The sequence below is a fragment of the Oncorhynchus clarkii genome, chromosome 24 (assembly GCF_045791955.1).
Source record: "Oncorhynchus clarkii lewisi isolate Uvic-CL-2024 chromosome 24, UVic_Ocla_1.0, whole genome shotgun sequence".
NCBI classification, from domain to species: domain Eukaryota; kingdom Metazoa; phylum Chordata; class Actinopteri; order Salmoniformes; family Salmonidae; genus Oncorhynchus; species Oncorhynchus clarkii.
The window spans coordinates 27,446,861-27,465,088 of NC_092170.1; the positions used below are offsets into that span (position 1 = coordinate 27,446,861).

The 18,228-nt window shown below is 46.2% G+C and overlaps 1 protein-coding gene across 2 annotated transcripts in view; it reads right to left on the reverse strand.

The window, feature by feature from the left end:
- Nucleotides 1–222: 222 nt before the first annotated feature.
- LOC139382703 (solute carrier family 12 member 9-like) overlaps nucleotides 223–18,228 on the reverse strand; it is a 69,077-nt gene continuing 51,071 nt past the window's right edge. For both annotated transcript variants that reach the window (XM_071126804.1, XM_071126805.1), the window contains 2 exons: nucleotides 2,172–2,318; nucleotides 223–2,036 (listed from right to left, as the gene is read on the reverse strand). In XM_071126804.1, the coding sequence (XP_070982905.1) occupies nucleotides 1,093–2,036; nucleotides 2,172–2,318 (1,091 nt within the window). In that variant the 3' untranslated portion in view covers nucleotides 223–1,092. The remainder of the gene's footprint in view (nucleotides 2,037–2,171; nucleotides 2,319–18,228) is intronic.

Consider the following 18,228-nt stretch of genomic DNA (forward strand, 5'->3'; position numbering starts at 1 on the left):
CAGACATACATTTATTTAGTTTATTATCATACATTTTTGTTGTGCAAATAAAATTTCTGGGATATTTTATTTCAGCTCATGAAACCAACACTTTACATGTTGCAATTATATTTTTGTTTAGTATACTTAAACCTGAACATTGACACAATCAACATTTCAACTAGGTTTAGATAAATTGCTGGCATAATGACAGTGAAATGAAAAAAAGACAATACACAGAACTTATACAAAACAGCTTCTTTATTCAATTACAACATACACACTTTAAAATATGATTAGGATGGTGCTTTTAGAATGTCATTTTTTCTTTCATTTAAAATAGTGTCGATGTACCAGTATGTGTTCACCCAAAAAAGTAATTGAGCTGCGTAGGACCTGTCATATACCAGCATTCTTTGCATAGGAGTGTAGTGTCCAATTGAAGGGCTTCATAGAGATGAAATAGATCTATATAGAATAGATATCCTTTCAGTAAACATCCATGGGATTCCATGTAGACTAGCGTTGGACTAGAGTAGGTCCAGGAAACAACTGGTCCTAAAGCTGACATGAGGAGTGTGCAATGTATAGTCTTCTACACTCAGGCACAAGGGCACTTTGGCATTCTGATCAGTTCAGTCAGTCATAACGATACAAAGGAAAATATTTCTAAAAGGGAAAACAGATCAAGAGCACCCAAATACATTTCTTTAATTCATTTTTATTGTTGTTTCTATAAATAGATAGTCCCATTAAACAGATTGATAGATTTTCATATTTGAACTGAAAATGTTTAAAAGGTCACATGTTTCTTATCTTGTAGATAAACTACAAAAGTGCTTACAGAAAATAAAATATTTAGCTGAGCTCCAATGACTTGGCAGTGTCAGACTTCAATATAATCAATATATAATCAATATATTATTTATGATTTACTTTTTGGCCATTGCAACCCTTCCATATTCATAAGGAGGATGGGGCTGTATTTTAGTACAGCTTTGAGGAAGGTAAGTGGATCCTTGACCTTTGTCTAAGTACCACTTCCACCTGCAGCAATTTGGTAAGGGGTTGAAATAAGGCTTTAATCAGGGGTTAGCTGGTGAAAGTTTAGGGTTAGAGGTCAGTGGTGAGGACAGGTGTAACCCCGTGTATGAGCAGGGTAGGACCCAGATCCTTGGTGAGCAATTCTAGCTGGCGCAGGTAGGCCGTGTAGCGGCGCGTGTCAGCCGGGGGGCGGGGTAAATACAGGAAACGCACAGCCGGAGGGGGGTGGGCCTGCTCCAGGATCAACCTATTAACTGCCGACAGATACTCATCCGACAGCCTTGTGGCGTTGCTAGGGAAGCTATTCACATAGTCGTCGTCTCCTTCCTCCTCCTCAAACAACCCCTTCTTTCCCAGCCCCTCCTCCTCTCTCCGTGATTGGCGAGAGGGCCTCTGCTTGCCCGCCTCACCCTGCCTCTGCCAATGTAGCGCCACCTGCTGGTCCCAGGGCACCGTGTACACATTGGCTTTGATCCTCAGCTCCTTTAGCAGCTGACCCAGCTTCCCTTCAGAGCCCCGCAGGCTCCGCCCTTCCTCCACACACAGAAAGAGGCGGAGTCTAGCATGGCGCCAGGCGCGGACCATGTTGAGGACGCAGGCCAGCTGGAGCAGGAAGAGGGAGCAGGTGTCTACGTAGCTGGAGCTGTCTGGTCTCAGCAGGTTGACGGGCCACACGTCCACGTACAGAGCACCCTTCCCTGGGGACGAGGAGATGGTCGAGGCCCGGTCGAACTGGTGGAAGTAGCGGGCTAGCGCTACATTCTTCATCATCTTCATGGCGTCTGCGATTACCGCCACATATTCTTGGGGTCCCATGACTTTTCCGTTTTCTCCGTTGCCCTCCTCCTTGGCATCAATGGACGCGCGAAGGGCAGGAAAGTGGTAGGGCGGGCGTTCGTCCTCGGGGTCCTGAGTGGGGACGGTGGCATCTGCGAGGGCAGGGTCAGTGAGTTTGTCTTTGGGGGTGCAGTCATCATAGAAACCCAGGACCAAGGTGTTGGGCCTCATGCCACCTAGAGAGACAAAGGGATGGAAAGAGGGAGAGATGAGTCAATGGGTATGATAGTAAAAAAGGTGTATGAGTGACAGTTGGGCCAGTTACAGCTAATAGAGAACATGGTATCAGAGTAGTGAATATAATCATTGACCTAGGCCAGAGATGAAGAGTAGATGTTGGACTCCATGCCGTACTGAGTCAGCCAAGGTGAGGTTGACAAATGCCTTGATGTTGAGGTGGTCCACCAGAGACAACCATGAGTCATAACGACACTGGAGAGGGTCGGACGGTAATGTGTCTGAGAGAGAGGGGGGGGACAAAGAGCGAGAGAGAAACAAAACATCAATATCTATGCAAACATTTTGGCCAGGGACCATTATCTGCCAAGTGCTCTTAGAGAATAAGAGATGACCTGATGTATAGTGACCTGATTTGGCAGTGTGCCACAGAAGAACATAAGCTCCAGACAGAAGAGACACACGAGAGAGAAGCCCCACCCTCTTCAACATATATATCAACGAATTGGCGAGGGAACTAGTCTGCAGCACATGGCCTCACCCTACTAGAATCTTAAGTCAAACGTCTACTATTTGCTGATGATCAGATGTTTCTGTCACCAACCAAGGAGGGCCTACAATCTTCTGCACAGATTTAGCCAGGCCTGCGCCCTGACATTAAATCTGAGTAAGACAAAAATAATGGTGTTCCAAAAAAGGTCAAGTCGCCAGGACCACAAGTACAAATTCCATCTGGACACCGTTGCCCTAGAGCACACAAAAACCATACATACCTCAACATCAGTGCCACAGGTAACTTCCACATAGCTGTAAACGAGCTGAGAGACAAGGGCATTCTATGCCATCAAAAGGAACATAAATTCAACATACCAATTAGAATCTACCAAAAAAAACACCTGAATCAGTTTACTTTATGGTTGTGAGGTCTGGGGTCCGCTCAACAACCAATAATTCACAAAACGGGACAAACACCAAATTGAGACTGCATGCAGAATTCTGCTAAAATATCCTCCGTGTACAACGTAAAACACCAAATAATGCATGCAGAGCAGAATTAGACAGATACCCACTAATTATCAAAATCCAGAAAAGACACGTTCAATTCTACAACCACCTAAAAGGAAGCGATTCCCAAACCTTCCATAACAAAGCCATCACCTACAGAGAGATGAACCTGGAGAAGAGACCCCGAAGCAAGCTGGTCCTGGGGCTCTGTTCACAAACACAGACAGACCACACAGAGCCCTAAGACAGCACAGCAACACAATTAGACCCACTCAAATCATGAGAAAACAAAAAGAGAATTATTTGACACATTGGAAAGAATTTATAAAAATTTTAAAACCGCAAACTAGAATGCAATTTGGCCCTAAACAGAGAGTACGCAGTGGCAGAATACCTGACCACTGTGACTGACCCAAACTTAAGGAAAGCTTTGACTATGTACAGACTCAGTGAGCATAGCCTTGCTATTGAGAAAGGCCACAGTAGGCAGACCTAGCTCTCAAGGGAAGACAGGCTATGTGCACACTGCCCACAAAATGAGGTGGAAACTGAGCTGCACTTCCTAACCTCCTGCCAAATGTATGACCATATGAAAGACACATATTTCCCTCCGATTAATGAGATCCAAAGAATTCAAAAACAAACCCAATTTTGATAAACTTCCATATCTACATGACATTTGAAATGTCTACTCTTTTGGAACTTTGTGAGTGTAATGTTTACTATACATTTTTATTGTTTATTATCTACAGTTGAGGTTGGAAGTTTACATACACTTAGGTTGGAGTCATTAAAACTACTTTTTAAAATTTCTTGTTAACAAACTATAGTTATAGCAAGGCGGTTAGGACATCTACTTTGTGCATGACAAACCATTTTTCCAACAATTGGTTTACAGACAGATTATTTCACTTATAATTCAGTGTATCACAATTCCAGTGGGTCAGAAGTTTACATACACTAAGTTGACTGTGCCTTTAAACAGCTTGGAACATTTCAGAAAATGTCCTGGCTTTAGAAGCTTCTGAGAGGCTAATTGACATAATTTGAGTCAATTGGAGGTGTACCAATTGGATGTATTTCAAGGCCTACCTTCAAACTCAGTGCCTCTTTACTTGACATTATGGGAAAATCAAAAGAAATCAGCCAAGACCCCCCAAAAAAAATTGTAGACCTCCACAAGTCTGGGTCATCCTTGGGAGCAATTTCCAAATGCCTGAAGGTACCACGTTCATCTGTACAAACAATAGTACGCAAGTATAAACACCATGGGACCATGCAGCCGTCATACCGCTCAGCAAGGAGACCCGTTCAGTCTCCTAGAAATGAAAGTACTTTGGTGCAAAAAGGGAAAATCAATCCCAGAACAACAGCAAAGGACCCTGTGAAGATGCTGGAGGAAACGTAAAAGTATCTATATCCACAGTAAAACGAGTCCTATATCGACATAACCTGAGGGGCCGCTCAGCAAGGAAGAAGCCACTGCTCCAAAACCACCATTAAAAAGCCAGACTATGGTTTGCAACTGCACATGGGGACAAAGTGCGTACTTTTTGGAGAAATGTCCTCTGGTCTGACGAAACAAACATAACTGTTTGGCCATAATGACCATTGTTGTGTTTGGAGGAAAAAGGGGGAGGCTTGCAAGCCAAAGAACACCATCTCAACCGTGAAGCACGGGGCTGGCAGCATCATATTGTGGGGGTGCTTTGCTGCAGTAGGGACTGGTGCACCTCACAAAATAGATGGCATCATGAGTTAGGAAAATTATGTGGATATATTGAAGCAACATCTCAGGACATCAGTTAAAGTTAAAGCTTGGTCGCAAATGGATCTTCCAAATGGACAATGACCCAAGCATACTTACAAAGTTGTGGCAAAATGGCTTAAGGACAACAAAGTCAAGGTATTGGAGTGGCCATCACAAAGCCCTGGCCTCAATCCTATAGAAATTTTGTGGGCAGAACTGAAAAAGCTTGTGCGAGCAAGGATCCTACAAGCCTGACTCAGTTACACCAGTTCTGTCAGGAGGAATGGGCCAAAATGCACCTAACTTATTGTGGGAAGTTTGTGGAAGGCTACCCTAAACATTTGACCCAAGTTAAACAATTTAAAGGCAATGCTACCAAATACTAATTGAGTGTATGTAAACTTCTGACCCGTTGGGAATGTGATGAAAGAAATAAAAGCTAAATCACTCTATACTATTATTGTGACATTTCACATTCTTAAAATAAAGTGGTGATCCTAACTGACCTAAAACAGGGGATTTTTACTAGGATTAAATGTCAGGAATTGTGAAAAACTGAGTTTAGATGTATTTGGCTAAGGTGTATGTAAACTTCAGACTTCAACTGTATTTCACTTGCTTTGGCAATGTTAACATACGTTTACCATGCCAATAAAGCCCTTGAATTGAATTGACTTGAGAGACACAGAGGCTGGGCTTGTCAATACTGGAGGAGCTCGGTCACCACTGAAAGCCTTGTCAAGATACAATTTTAAAAAAGACACTATACCAGAGAACAGTCTGATCAAAGGACACCATATGGCACCACACACCTACACTACAGAGAACAGTCTGATCACAGGACACCATATAGCACCACACACCTACACTACAGAGAACAGCCTGATCACAGGACACCATATAGCACCACACACCTACACTACAGAGAACAGTCTGATCACAGGACACCATATAGCACCACACACCTACACTACAGAGAACAGTCTGATCACAGGACAACATATAGCACCACACACCTACACTACAGAGAACAGTCTGATCACAGGACACCATATAGCACCACACACCTACACTACAGAGAACAGTCTGATCACAGGACAACATATAGCACCACACACCTACACTACAGAGAACAGTCTGATCACAGGACACCATATAGCACCACACACCTACACTACAGAGAACAGCCTGATCACAGGACACCATATAGCACCACACACCTACACTACAGAGAACAGCCTGATCATAGGACACCATATAGCACCACATACCTACACTACAGAGAACAGTCTGATCATAGGACACCATACAGCACCACACACCTACACTACAGAGAACAGTCTGATCAAAGGACACCATATAGCACCACACACCTACACTACAGAGAACAGCCTGATCACAGGACACCATATAGCACCACACACCTACACAGGACACCATATAGCACCACACACCTACACTACAGAGAACAGCCTGATCACAGGACACCATATAGCACCACACACCTACACAGGAAAACATATAGCACCACACACCTACACTACAGAGAACAGCCTGATCACCAGAGACCATATAGCACCACACACCTACATAGGACACCATATAGCACCACATACCTACACTACAGAGAACAGCCTGATCACAGGACACCATATAGCACCACACACCTACACTACAGAGAACAGCCTGATCACCAGAGACCATATAGCAACACACACCTACACAGGACAACATATAGCACCACACACCTACACTACAGAGAACAGCCTGATCACAGGACACCATATAGCACCACACAACTACACTACAGAGAACAGTCTGATCATAGGACACCATATAGCACCACACACCTACACTACAGAGAACAGCCTGATCACAGGACACCATATAGCACCACACACCTACACAGGACAACATATAGCACCACACACCTACACTACAGAGAACAGCCTGATCACCAGAGACCATATAGCACCACACACACCTACACAGGACAACATATAGCACCACACACCTACACTACAGAGAACAGCCTGATCACAGGACACCATATAGCACCACACACCTACACTACAGAGAACAGTCTGGTCATAGGACACCATATAGCACCACATACCTACACTACAGAGAACAGCCTGATCACAGGACACCATATAGCACCACACACCTACACTACAGAGAACAGCCTGATCACCAGAGACCATATAGCACCACACACCTACACAGGACAACATATAGCACCACACACCGACACTTCAGAGAACAGCCTGATCACAGGACACCATATAGCACCACACACCTAAACTACAGAGAACAGCCTGATCACAGGACACCATATAGCACCACACACCTACACTACAGAGAACAGCCTGATCACCAGAGACCATATATCACCACACACCTACACAGGACAACATATAGCACCACACACCTACACTACAGAGAACAGCCTGATCACAGGACACCATATAGCACCACATACCTACACTACAGAGAACAGCCTGATCACAGGACACCATATAGCACCACACACCTACACTACAGAGAACAGCCTGATCACCAGAGACCATATAGCAACACACACCTACACAGGACAACATATAGCACCACACACCTACACTACAGAGAACAGTCTGATCATAGGACACCATATAGCACCACACACCTACACTACAGAGAACAGCCTGATCACAGGACACCATATAGCACCACACACCTACACAGGACAACATATAGCACCACACACCTACACTACAGAGAACAGCCTGATCACCAGAGACCATATAGCACCACACACCTACACAGGACAACATATAGCACCACACACCTACACTACAGAGAACAGCCTGATCACAGGACACCATATAGCACCACACACCTACACTACAGAGAACAGTCTGGTCATAGGACACCATATAGCACCACATACCTACACTACAGAGAACAGCCTGATCACAGGACACCATATAGCACCACACACCTACACTACAGAGAACAGCCTGATCACCAGAGACCATATAGCACCACACACCTACACAGGACAACATATAGCACCACACACCTACACTACAGAGAACAGCCTGATCACAGGACACCATATAGCACCACACACCTACACTACAGAGAACAGTCTGGTCATAGGACACCATATAGCACCACATACCTACACTACAGAGAACAGCCTGATCACAGGACACCATATAGCACCACACACCTACACTACAGAGAACAGCCTGATCACAGGACACCATATAGCACCACACACCTACACTACAGAGAACAGCCTGATCACCGGAGACCATATATCACCACACACCTACACAGGACAACATATAGCACCACACACCTACACTACAGAGAACAGCCTGATCACAGGACACCATATAGCACCACATACCTACACTACAGAGAACAGCCTGATCACAGGACACCATATAGCACCACACACCATCACAGGACAACATATAGCACCACACACCTACACTACAGAGAACAGTCTGATCATAGGACACCATATAGCACCACACACCTACACTACAGAGAACAGCCTGATCACAGGACACCATATAGCACCACACACCTACACTACAGAGAACAGCCTGATCACAGGACACCATATATCACCACACACCTACACAGGACAACATATAGCACCACACACCTACACTACAGAGAACAGCCTGATCACAGGACACCATATAGCACCACACACCTACACTACAGAGAACAGCCTGATCACAGGACACCATATAGCACCACACACCTACACTACAGAGAACAGCCTGATCACAGGACACCATATAGCACCACACACCTACACAGGACACCAATTAGCACCACACACCTACACTACAGAGAACAGCCTGATCACAGGACACCATATAGCACCACACACCTACACAGGACACCATATAGCACCACACACCTACACTACAGAGAACAGCCTGATCACAGGACACCATATAGCACCACACACCTACACAGGACAACATATAGCACCACACACCTACACTACAGAGAACAGCCTGATCACAGGACACCATATATCACCACACACCTACACTACAGAGAACAGCCTGACCACCAGAGACCATATAGCACCACACACCTACACAGGACAACATATAGCACCACACACCTACACTACAGAGAACAGCCTGATCACAGGACACCATATAGCACCACACACCTACACTACAGAGAACAGTCTGATCATAGGACACCATATAGCACCACACACCTACACTACAGAGAACAGCCTGATCACAGGACACCATATAGCACCACACACCTACACAGGACAACATATAGCACCACACACCTACACTACAGAGAACAGCCTGATCACCAGAGACCATATAGCACCACACACCTACACAGGACAACATATAGCACCACACACCTACACTACAGAGAACAGCCTGATCACAGGACACCATATAGCACCACACACCTACACTACAGAGAACAGTCTGGTCATAGGACACCATATAGCACCACATACCTACACTACAGAGAACAGCCTGATCACAGGACACCATATAGCACCACACACCTACACTACAGAGAACAGCCTGATCACTAGAGACCATATAGCACCACACACCTACACAGGACAACATATAGCACCACACACCTACACTACAGAGAACAGCCTGATCACAGGACACCATATAGCACCACACACCTACACTACAGAGAACAGTCTGGTCATAGGACACCATATAGCACCACATACCTACACTACAGAGAACAGCCTGATCACAGGACACCATATAGCACCACACACCTACACTACAGAGAACAGCCTGATCACCAGAGACCATATATCACCACACACCTACACAGGACAACATATAGCACCACACACCTACACTACAGAGAACAGCCTGATCACAGGACACCATATAGCACCAAATACCTACACTACAGAGAACAGCCTGATCACAGGACACCATATAGCACCACACACCTACACAGGACAACATATAGCACCACACACCTACACTACAGAGAACAGTCTGATCATAGGACACCATATAGCACCACACACCTACACTACAGAGAACAGCCTGATCACAGGACACCATATAGCACCACACACCTACACTACAGAGAACAGCCTGATCACAGGACACCATATATCACCACACACCTACACAGGACAACATATAGCACCACACACCTACACTACAGAGAACAGTCTGATCATAGGACACCATATAGCACCACATAACTACACTACAGAGAACAGCCTGATCACAGGACACCATATAGCACCACACACCTACACTACAGAGAACAGCCTGATCACAGGACACCATATAGCACCACACACCTACACTACAGAGAACAGCCTGATCACAGGACACCATATAGCACCACACACCTACACTACAGAGAACAGCCTGATCACCAGAGACCATATATCACCACACACCTACACAGGACAACATATAGCACCACACACCTACACTACAGAGAACAGTCTGATCACAGGACACCATATAGCACCACACACCTACACTACAGAGAACAGCCTGATCACAGGACACCATATAGCACCACACACCTACACAGGACAACATATAGCACCACACACCTACACTACAGAGAACAGTCTGATCACAGGACACCATATAGCACCACACACCTACACTACAGAGAACAGCCTGATCATAGGACACCATATAGCACCACATACCTACACTACAGAGAACAGTCTGATCATAGGACACCATACAGCACCACACACCTACACTACAGAGAACAGTCTGATCAAAGGACACCATATAGCACCACACACCTACACTACAGAGAACAGCCTGATCACATGACACCATATAGCACCACACACCTACACAGGACACCATATAGCACCACACACCTACACTACAGAGAACAGCCTGATCACAGGACACCATATAGCACCACACACCTACACAGGACACCATATAGCACCACACACCTACACTACAGAGAACAGCCTGATCACAGGACACCATATAGCACCACACACCTACACAGGACAACATAGAGCACCACACACCTACACTACAGAGAACAGCCTGATCACCAGAGACCATATGGCACCACACACCTACACAAGACAACATATAGCACCACACACCTACACTACAGAGAACAGCCTGATCACAGGACACCATATAGCACCACACACCTACACTACAGAGAACAGTCTGGTCATAGGACACCATATAGCACCACATACCTACACTACAGAGAACAACCTGATCACAGGACACCATATAGCACCACACACCTACACTACAGAGAACAGCCTGATCACCAGAGACCATATAGCACCACACACCTACACAGGACAACATATAGCACCACACACCTACACTACAGAGAACAGCCTGATCACAGGACACCATATAGCACCACACACCTACACTACAGAGAACAGTCTGATCATAGGACACCATATAGCACCACATACCTACACTACAGAGAACAGCCTGATCACAGGACACCATATAGCACCACACACCTACACTACAGAGAACAGCCTGATCACAGGACACCATATAGCACCACACACCTACACTACAGAGAACAGCCTGATCACAGGACACCATATAGCACCACACACCTACACTACAGAGAACAGCCTGATCACAGGACACCATATAGCACCACACACCTACACAGGACAACATATAGCACCACACACCTACACTACAGAGAACAGCCTGATCACCAGAGACCATATAGCACCACACACCTACACAGGACAACATATAGCACCACACACCTACACTGAAGAGAACAGCCTGATCACAGGACACCATATAGCACCACACACCTACACTACAGAGAACAGTCTGGTCATAGGACACCATATAGCACAACATACCTACACTACAGAGAACAGCCTGATCACAGGACACCATATAGCACCACACACCTACACTACAGAGAACAGCCTGATCACAGGACACCATATATCACCACACACCTACACAGGACAACATATAGCACCACACACCTACACTACAGAGAACAGCCTGATCACAGGACACCATATAGCACCACACACCTACACTACAGAGAACAGTCTGATCACAGGACACCATATAGCACCACACACCTACACTACAGAGAACAGCCTGATCACAGGACACCATATAGCACCACACACCTACACTACAGAGAACAGCCTGATCACAGGACACCATATAGCACCACACACCTACACTACAGAGAACAGTCTGATCATAGGACACCATATAGCACCACATACCTACACTACAGAGAACAGCCTGATCACAGGACACCATATAGCACCACACACCTACACTACAGAGAACAGCCTGATCACAGGACACCATATAGCACCACACACCTACACTACAGAGAACAGCCTGATCACAGGACACCATATAGCACCACACACCTACACTACAGAGAACAGCCTGATCACCAGAGACCATATATCACCACACACCTACACAGGACAACATATAGCACCACACACCTACACTACAGAGAACAGCCTGATCACAGGACACCATATAGCATCACATACCTACACTACAGAGAACAGCCTGATCACAGGACACCATATAGCACCACACACCTACACAGGACAACATATAGCACCACACACCTACACTACAGAGAACAGTCTGATCATAGGACACCATATAGCACCACACACCTACACTACAGAGAACAGCCTGATCACAGGACACCATATAGCACCACACACCTACACTACAGAGAACAGCCTGATCACAGGACACCATATATCACCACACACCTACACAGGACAACATATAGCACCACACACCTACACTACAGAGAACAGCCTGATCACAGGACACCATATAGCACCACACACCTACACTACAGAGAACAGTCTGATCATAGGACACCATATAGCACCACATACCTACACTACAGAGAACAGCCTGATCACAGGACACCATATAGCACCACACACCTACACTACAGAGAACAGCCTGATCACAGGACACCATATATCACCACACACCTACACAGGACAACATATAGCACCACACACCTACACTACAGAGAACAGCCTGATCACAGGACACCATATAGCACCACACACCTACACTACAGAGAACAGCCTGATCACAGGACACCATATAGCACCACACACCTACACTACAGAGAACAGTCTGATCATAGGACACCATATAGCACCACACACCTACACTACAGAGAACAGCCTGATCACAGGACACCATATAGCACCACACACCTACACTACAGAGAACAGCCTGATCACAGGACACCATATAGCACCACACACCTACACTACAGAGAACAGTCTGATCATAGGACACCATATAGCACCACATACCTACACTACAGAGAACAGCCTGATCACAGGACACCATATAGCACCACACACCTACACTACAGAGAACAGCCTGATCACAGGACACCATATAGCACCACACACCTACACTACAGAGAACAGCCTGATCACAGGACACCATATAGCACCACACACCTACACTACAGAGAACAGCCTGATCACCAGAGACCATATATCACCACACACCTACACAGGACAACATATAGCACCACACACCTACACTACAGAGAACAGCCTGATCACAGGACACCATATAGCACCACACACCTACACTACAGAGAACAGTCTGATCATAGGACACCATATAGCACCACATACCTACACTACAGAGAACAGCCTGATCACAGGACACCATATAGCACCACACACCTACACTACAGAGAACAGCCTGATCACAGGACACCATATAGCACCACACACCTACACTACAGAGAACAGCCTGATCACCAGAGACCATATATCACCACATACCTACACTACAGAGAACAGCCTGATCACAGGACACCATATAGCACCACACACCTACACAGGACAACATATAGCACCAAACACCTACACTACAGAGAACAGTCTGATCACAGGACACCATATAGCACCACACACCTACACTACAGAGAACAGCCTGATCATAGGACACCATATAGCACCACATACCTACACTACAGAGAACAGTCTGATCATAGGACACCATACAGCACCACACACCTACACTACAGAGAACAGTCTGATCAAAGGACACCATATAGCACCACATACCTACAATACAGAGAACAGCCTGATCACAGGACACCATATAGCACCACACACCTACACAGGACACCATATAGCACCACACACCTACACTACAGAGAACAGCCTGATCACAGGACACCATATAGCACCACACACCTACACAGGACAACATATAGCACCACACACCTACACTACAGAGAACAGCCTGATCACCAGAGACCATATAGCACCACACACCTACATAGGACACCATATAGCACCACATACCTACACTACAGAGAACAGCCTGATCACAGGACACCATATAGCACCACACACCTACACTACAGAGAACAGCCTGATCACCAGAGACCATATAGCAACACACACCTACACAGGACACCATATAGCACCACACACCTACACTACAGAGAACAGTCTGATCATAGGACACCATATAGCACCACACACCTACACTACAGAGAACAGCCTGATCACAGGACACCATATAGCACCACACACCTACACAGGACAACATATAGCACCACACACCTACACTACAGAGAACAGCCTGATCACCAGAGACCATATAGCACCACACACCTACACAGGACAACATATAGCACCACACACCTACACTACAGAGAACAGCCTGATCACAGGACACCATATAGCACCACACACCTACACTACAGAGAACAGTCTGGTCATAGGACACCATATAGCACCACATACCTACACTACAGAGAACAGCCTGATCACAGGACACCATATAGCACCACACACCTACACTACAGAGAACAGCCTGATCACCAGAGACCATATAGCACCACACACCTACACAGGACAACATATAGCACCACACACCTACACTACAGAGAACAGCCTGATCACAGGACACCATATAGCACCACACACCTACACTACAGAGAACAGTCTGGTCATAGGACACCATATAGCACCACATACCTACACTACAGAGAACAGCCTGATCACAGGACACCATATAGCACCACACACCTACACTACAGAGAACAGCCTGATCACCAGAGACCATATATCACCACACACCTACACAGGACAACATATAGCACCACACACCTACACTACAGAGAACAGCCTGATCACAGGACACCATATAGCACCACATACCTACACTACAGAGAACAGCCTAATCACAGGACACCATATAGCACCACACACCTACACAGGACAACATATAGCACCACACACCTACACTACAGAGAACAGTCTGATCATAGGACACCATATAGCACCACACACCTACACTACAGAGAACAGCCTGATCACAGGACACCATATAGCACCACACACCTACACAGGACAACATATAGCACCACACACCTACACTACAGAGAACAGCCTGATCACAGGACACCATATAGCACCACACACCTACACTACAGAGAACAGTCTGATCATAGGACACCATATAGCACCACATACCTACACTACAGAGAACAGCCTGATCACAGGACACCATATAGCACCACACACCTACAATACAGAGAACAGCCTGATCACAGGACACCATATAGCACCACACACCTACACAGGACAACATATAGCACCACACACCTACACTACAGAGAACAGCCTGATCACAGGACACCATATAGCACCACACACCTACACTACAGAGAACAGCCTGATCACCAGAGACCATATATCACCACACACCTACACAGGACAACATATAGCACCACACACCTACACTACAGAGAACAGCCTGATCACAGGACACCATATAGCACCACATACCTACACTACAGAGAACAGCCTAATCACAGGACACCATATAGCACCACACACCTACACAGGACAACATATAGCACCACACACCTACACTACAGAGAACAGTCTGATCATAGGACACCATATAGCACCACACACCTACACTACAGAGAACAGCCTGATCACAGGACACCATATAGCACCACACACCTACACAGGACAACATATAGCACCACACACCTACACTACAGAGAACAGCCTGATCACAGGACACCATATAGCACCACACACCTACACTACAGAGAACAGTCTGATCATAGGACACCATATAGCACCACATACCTACACTACAGAGAACAGCCTGATCACAGGACACCATATAGCACCACACACCTACAATACAGAGAACAGCCTGATCACAGGACACCATATAGCACCACACACCTACACTACAGAGAACAGCCTGATCACAGGACACCATATAGCACCACACACCTACACAGGACACCAATTAGCACCACACACCTACACTACAGAGAACAGCCTGATCACAGGACACCATATAGCACCACACACCTACACAGGACACCATATAGCACCACACACCTACACTACAGAGAATAGCCTGATCACAGGACACCATATAGCACCACACACCTACACAGGACAACATATAGCACCACACACCTACACTACAGAGAACAGCCTGATCACAGGACACCATATATCACCACACACCTACACTACAGAGAACAGCCTGATCACCAGAGACCATATAGCACCACACACACCTACACAGGACAACATATAGCACCACACACCTACACTACAGAGAACAGCCTGATCACAGGACACCATATAGCACCACACACCTACACTACAGAGAACAGTCTGATCATAGGACACCATATAGCACCACACACCTACACTACAGAGAACAGCCTGATCACAGGACACCATATAGCACCACACACCTACACAGGACAACATATAGCACCACACACCTACACTACAGAGAACAGCCTGATCACCAGAGACCATATAGCACCACACACCTACACAGGACAACATATAGCACCACACACCTACACTACAGAGAACAGCCTGATCACAGGACACCATATAGCACCACACACCTACACTACAGAGAAGAGTCTGGTCATAGGACACCATATAGCACCACATACCTACACTACAGAGAACAGCCTGATCACAGGACACCATATAGCACCACACACCTACACTACAGAGAACAGCCTGATCACCAGAGACCATATAGCACCACACACCTACACAGGACAATATATAGCACCACACACCTACACTACAGAGAACAGCCTGATCACAGGACACCATATAGCACCACACACCTACACTACAGAGAACAGTCTGGTCATAGGACACCATATAGCACCACATACCTACACTACAGAGAACAGCCTGATCACAGGACACCATATATCACCACACACCTACACAGGACAACATATAGCACCACACACCTACACTACAGAGAACAGCCTGATCACAGGACACCATATAGCACCACACACCTACACTACAGAGAACAGCCTGATCACCAGAGACCATATATCACCACACACCTACACAGGACAACATATAGCACCACACACCTACACTACAGAGAACAGTCTGATCACAGGACACCATATAGCACCACACACCTACACTACAGAGAACAGCCTGATCACAGGACACCATATAGCACCACACACCTACACAGGACAACATATAGCACCACACACCTACACTACAGAGAACAGTCTGATCACAGGACACCATATAGCACCACACACCTACACTACAGAGAACAGTCTGATCAAAGGACACCATATAGCACCACACACCTACACTACAGAGAACAGCCTGATCACAGGACACCATATAGCACCACACACCTACACTACAGAGAACAGCCTGATCACATGACACCATATAGCACCACACACCTACACAGGACAACATAGAGCACCACACACCTACACTACAGAGAACAGCCTGATCACCAGAGACCATATAGCACCACACACCTACACAAGACAACATACAGCACCACACACCTACACTACAGAGAACAGTCTGATCAAAGGACACCATATAGCACCACATACCTACACTACAGAGAACAGCCTGATCACAGGACACCATATAGCACCACACACCTACACTACAGAGAACAGCCTGATCACCAGAGACCATATAGCAACACACACCTACACAGGACACCATATAGCACCACACACCTACACTATAGAGAACAGTCTGATCATAGGACACCATATAGCACCACACACCTACACTACAGAGAACAGCCTGATCACAGGACACCATATAGCACCACACACCTACACAGGACAACATATAGCACCACACACCTACACTACAGAGAACAGCCTGATCACCAGAGACCATATAGCACCACACACCTACACAGGACAACATATAGCACCACACACCTACACTACAGAGAACAGCCTGATCACAGGACACCATATAGCACCACACACCTACACTACAGAGAACAGTCTGGTCATAGGACACCATATAGCACCACATACCTACACTACAGAGA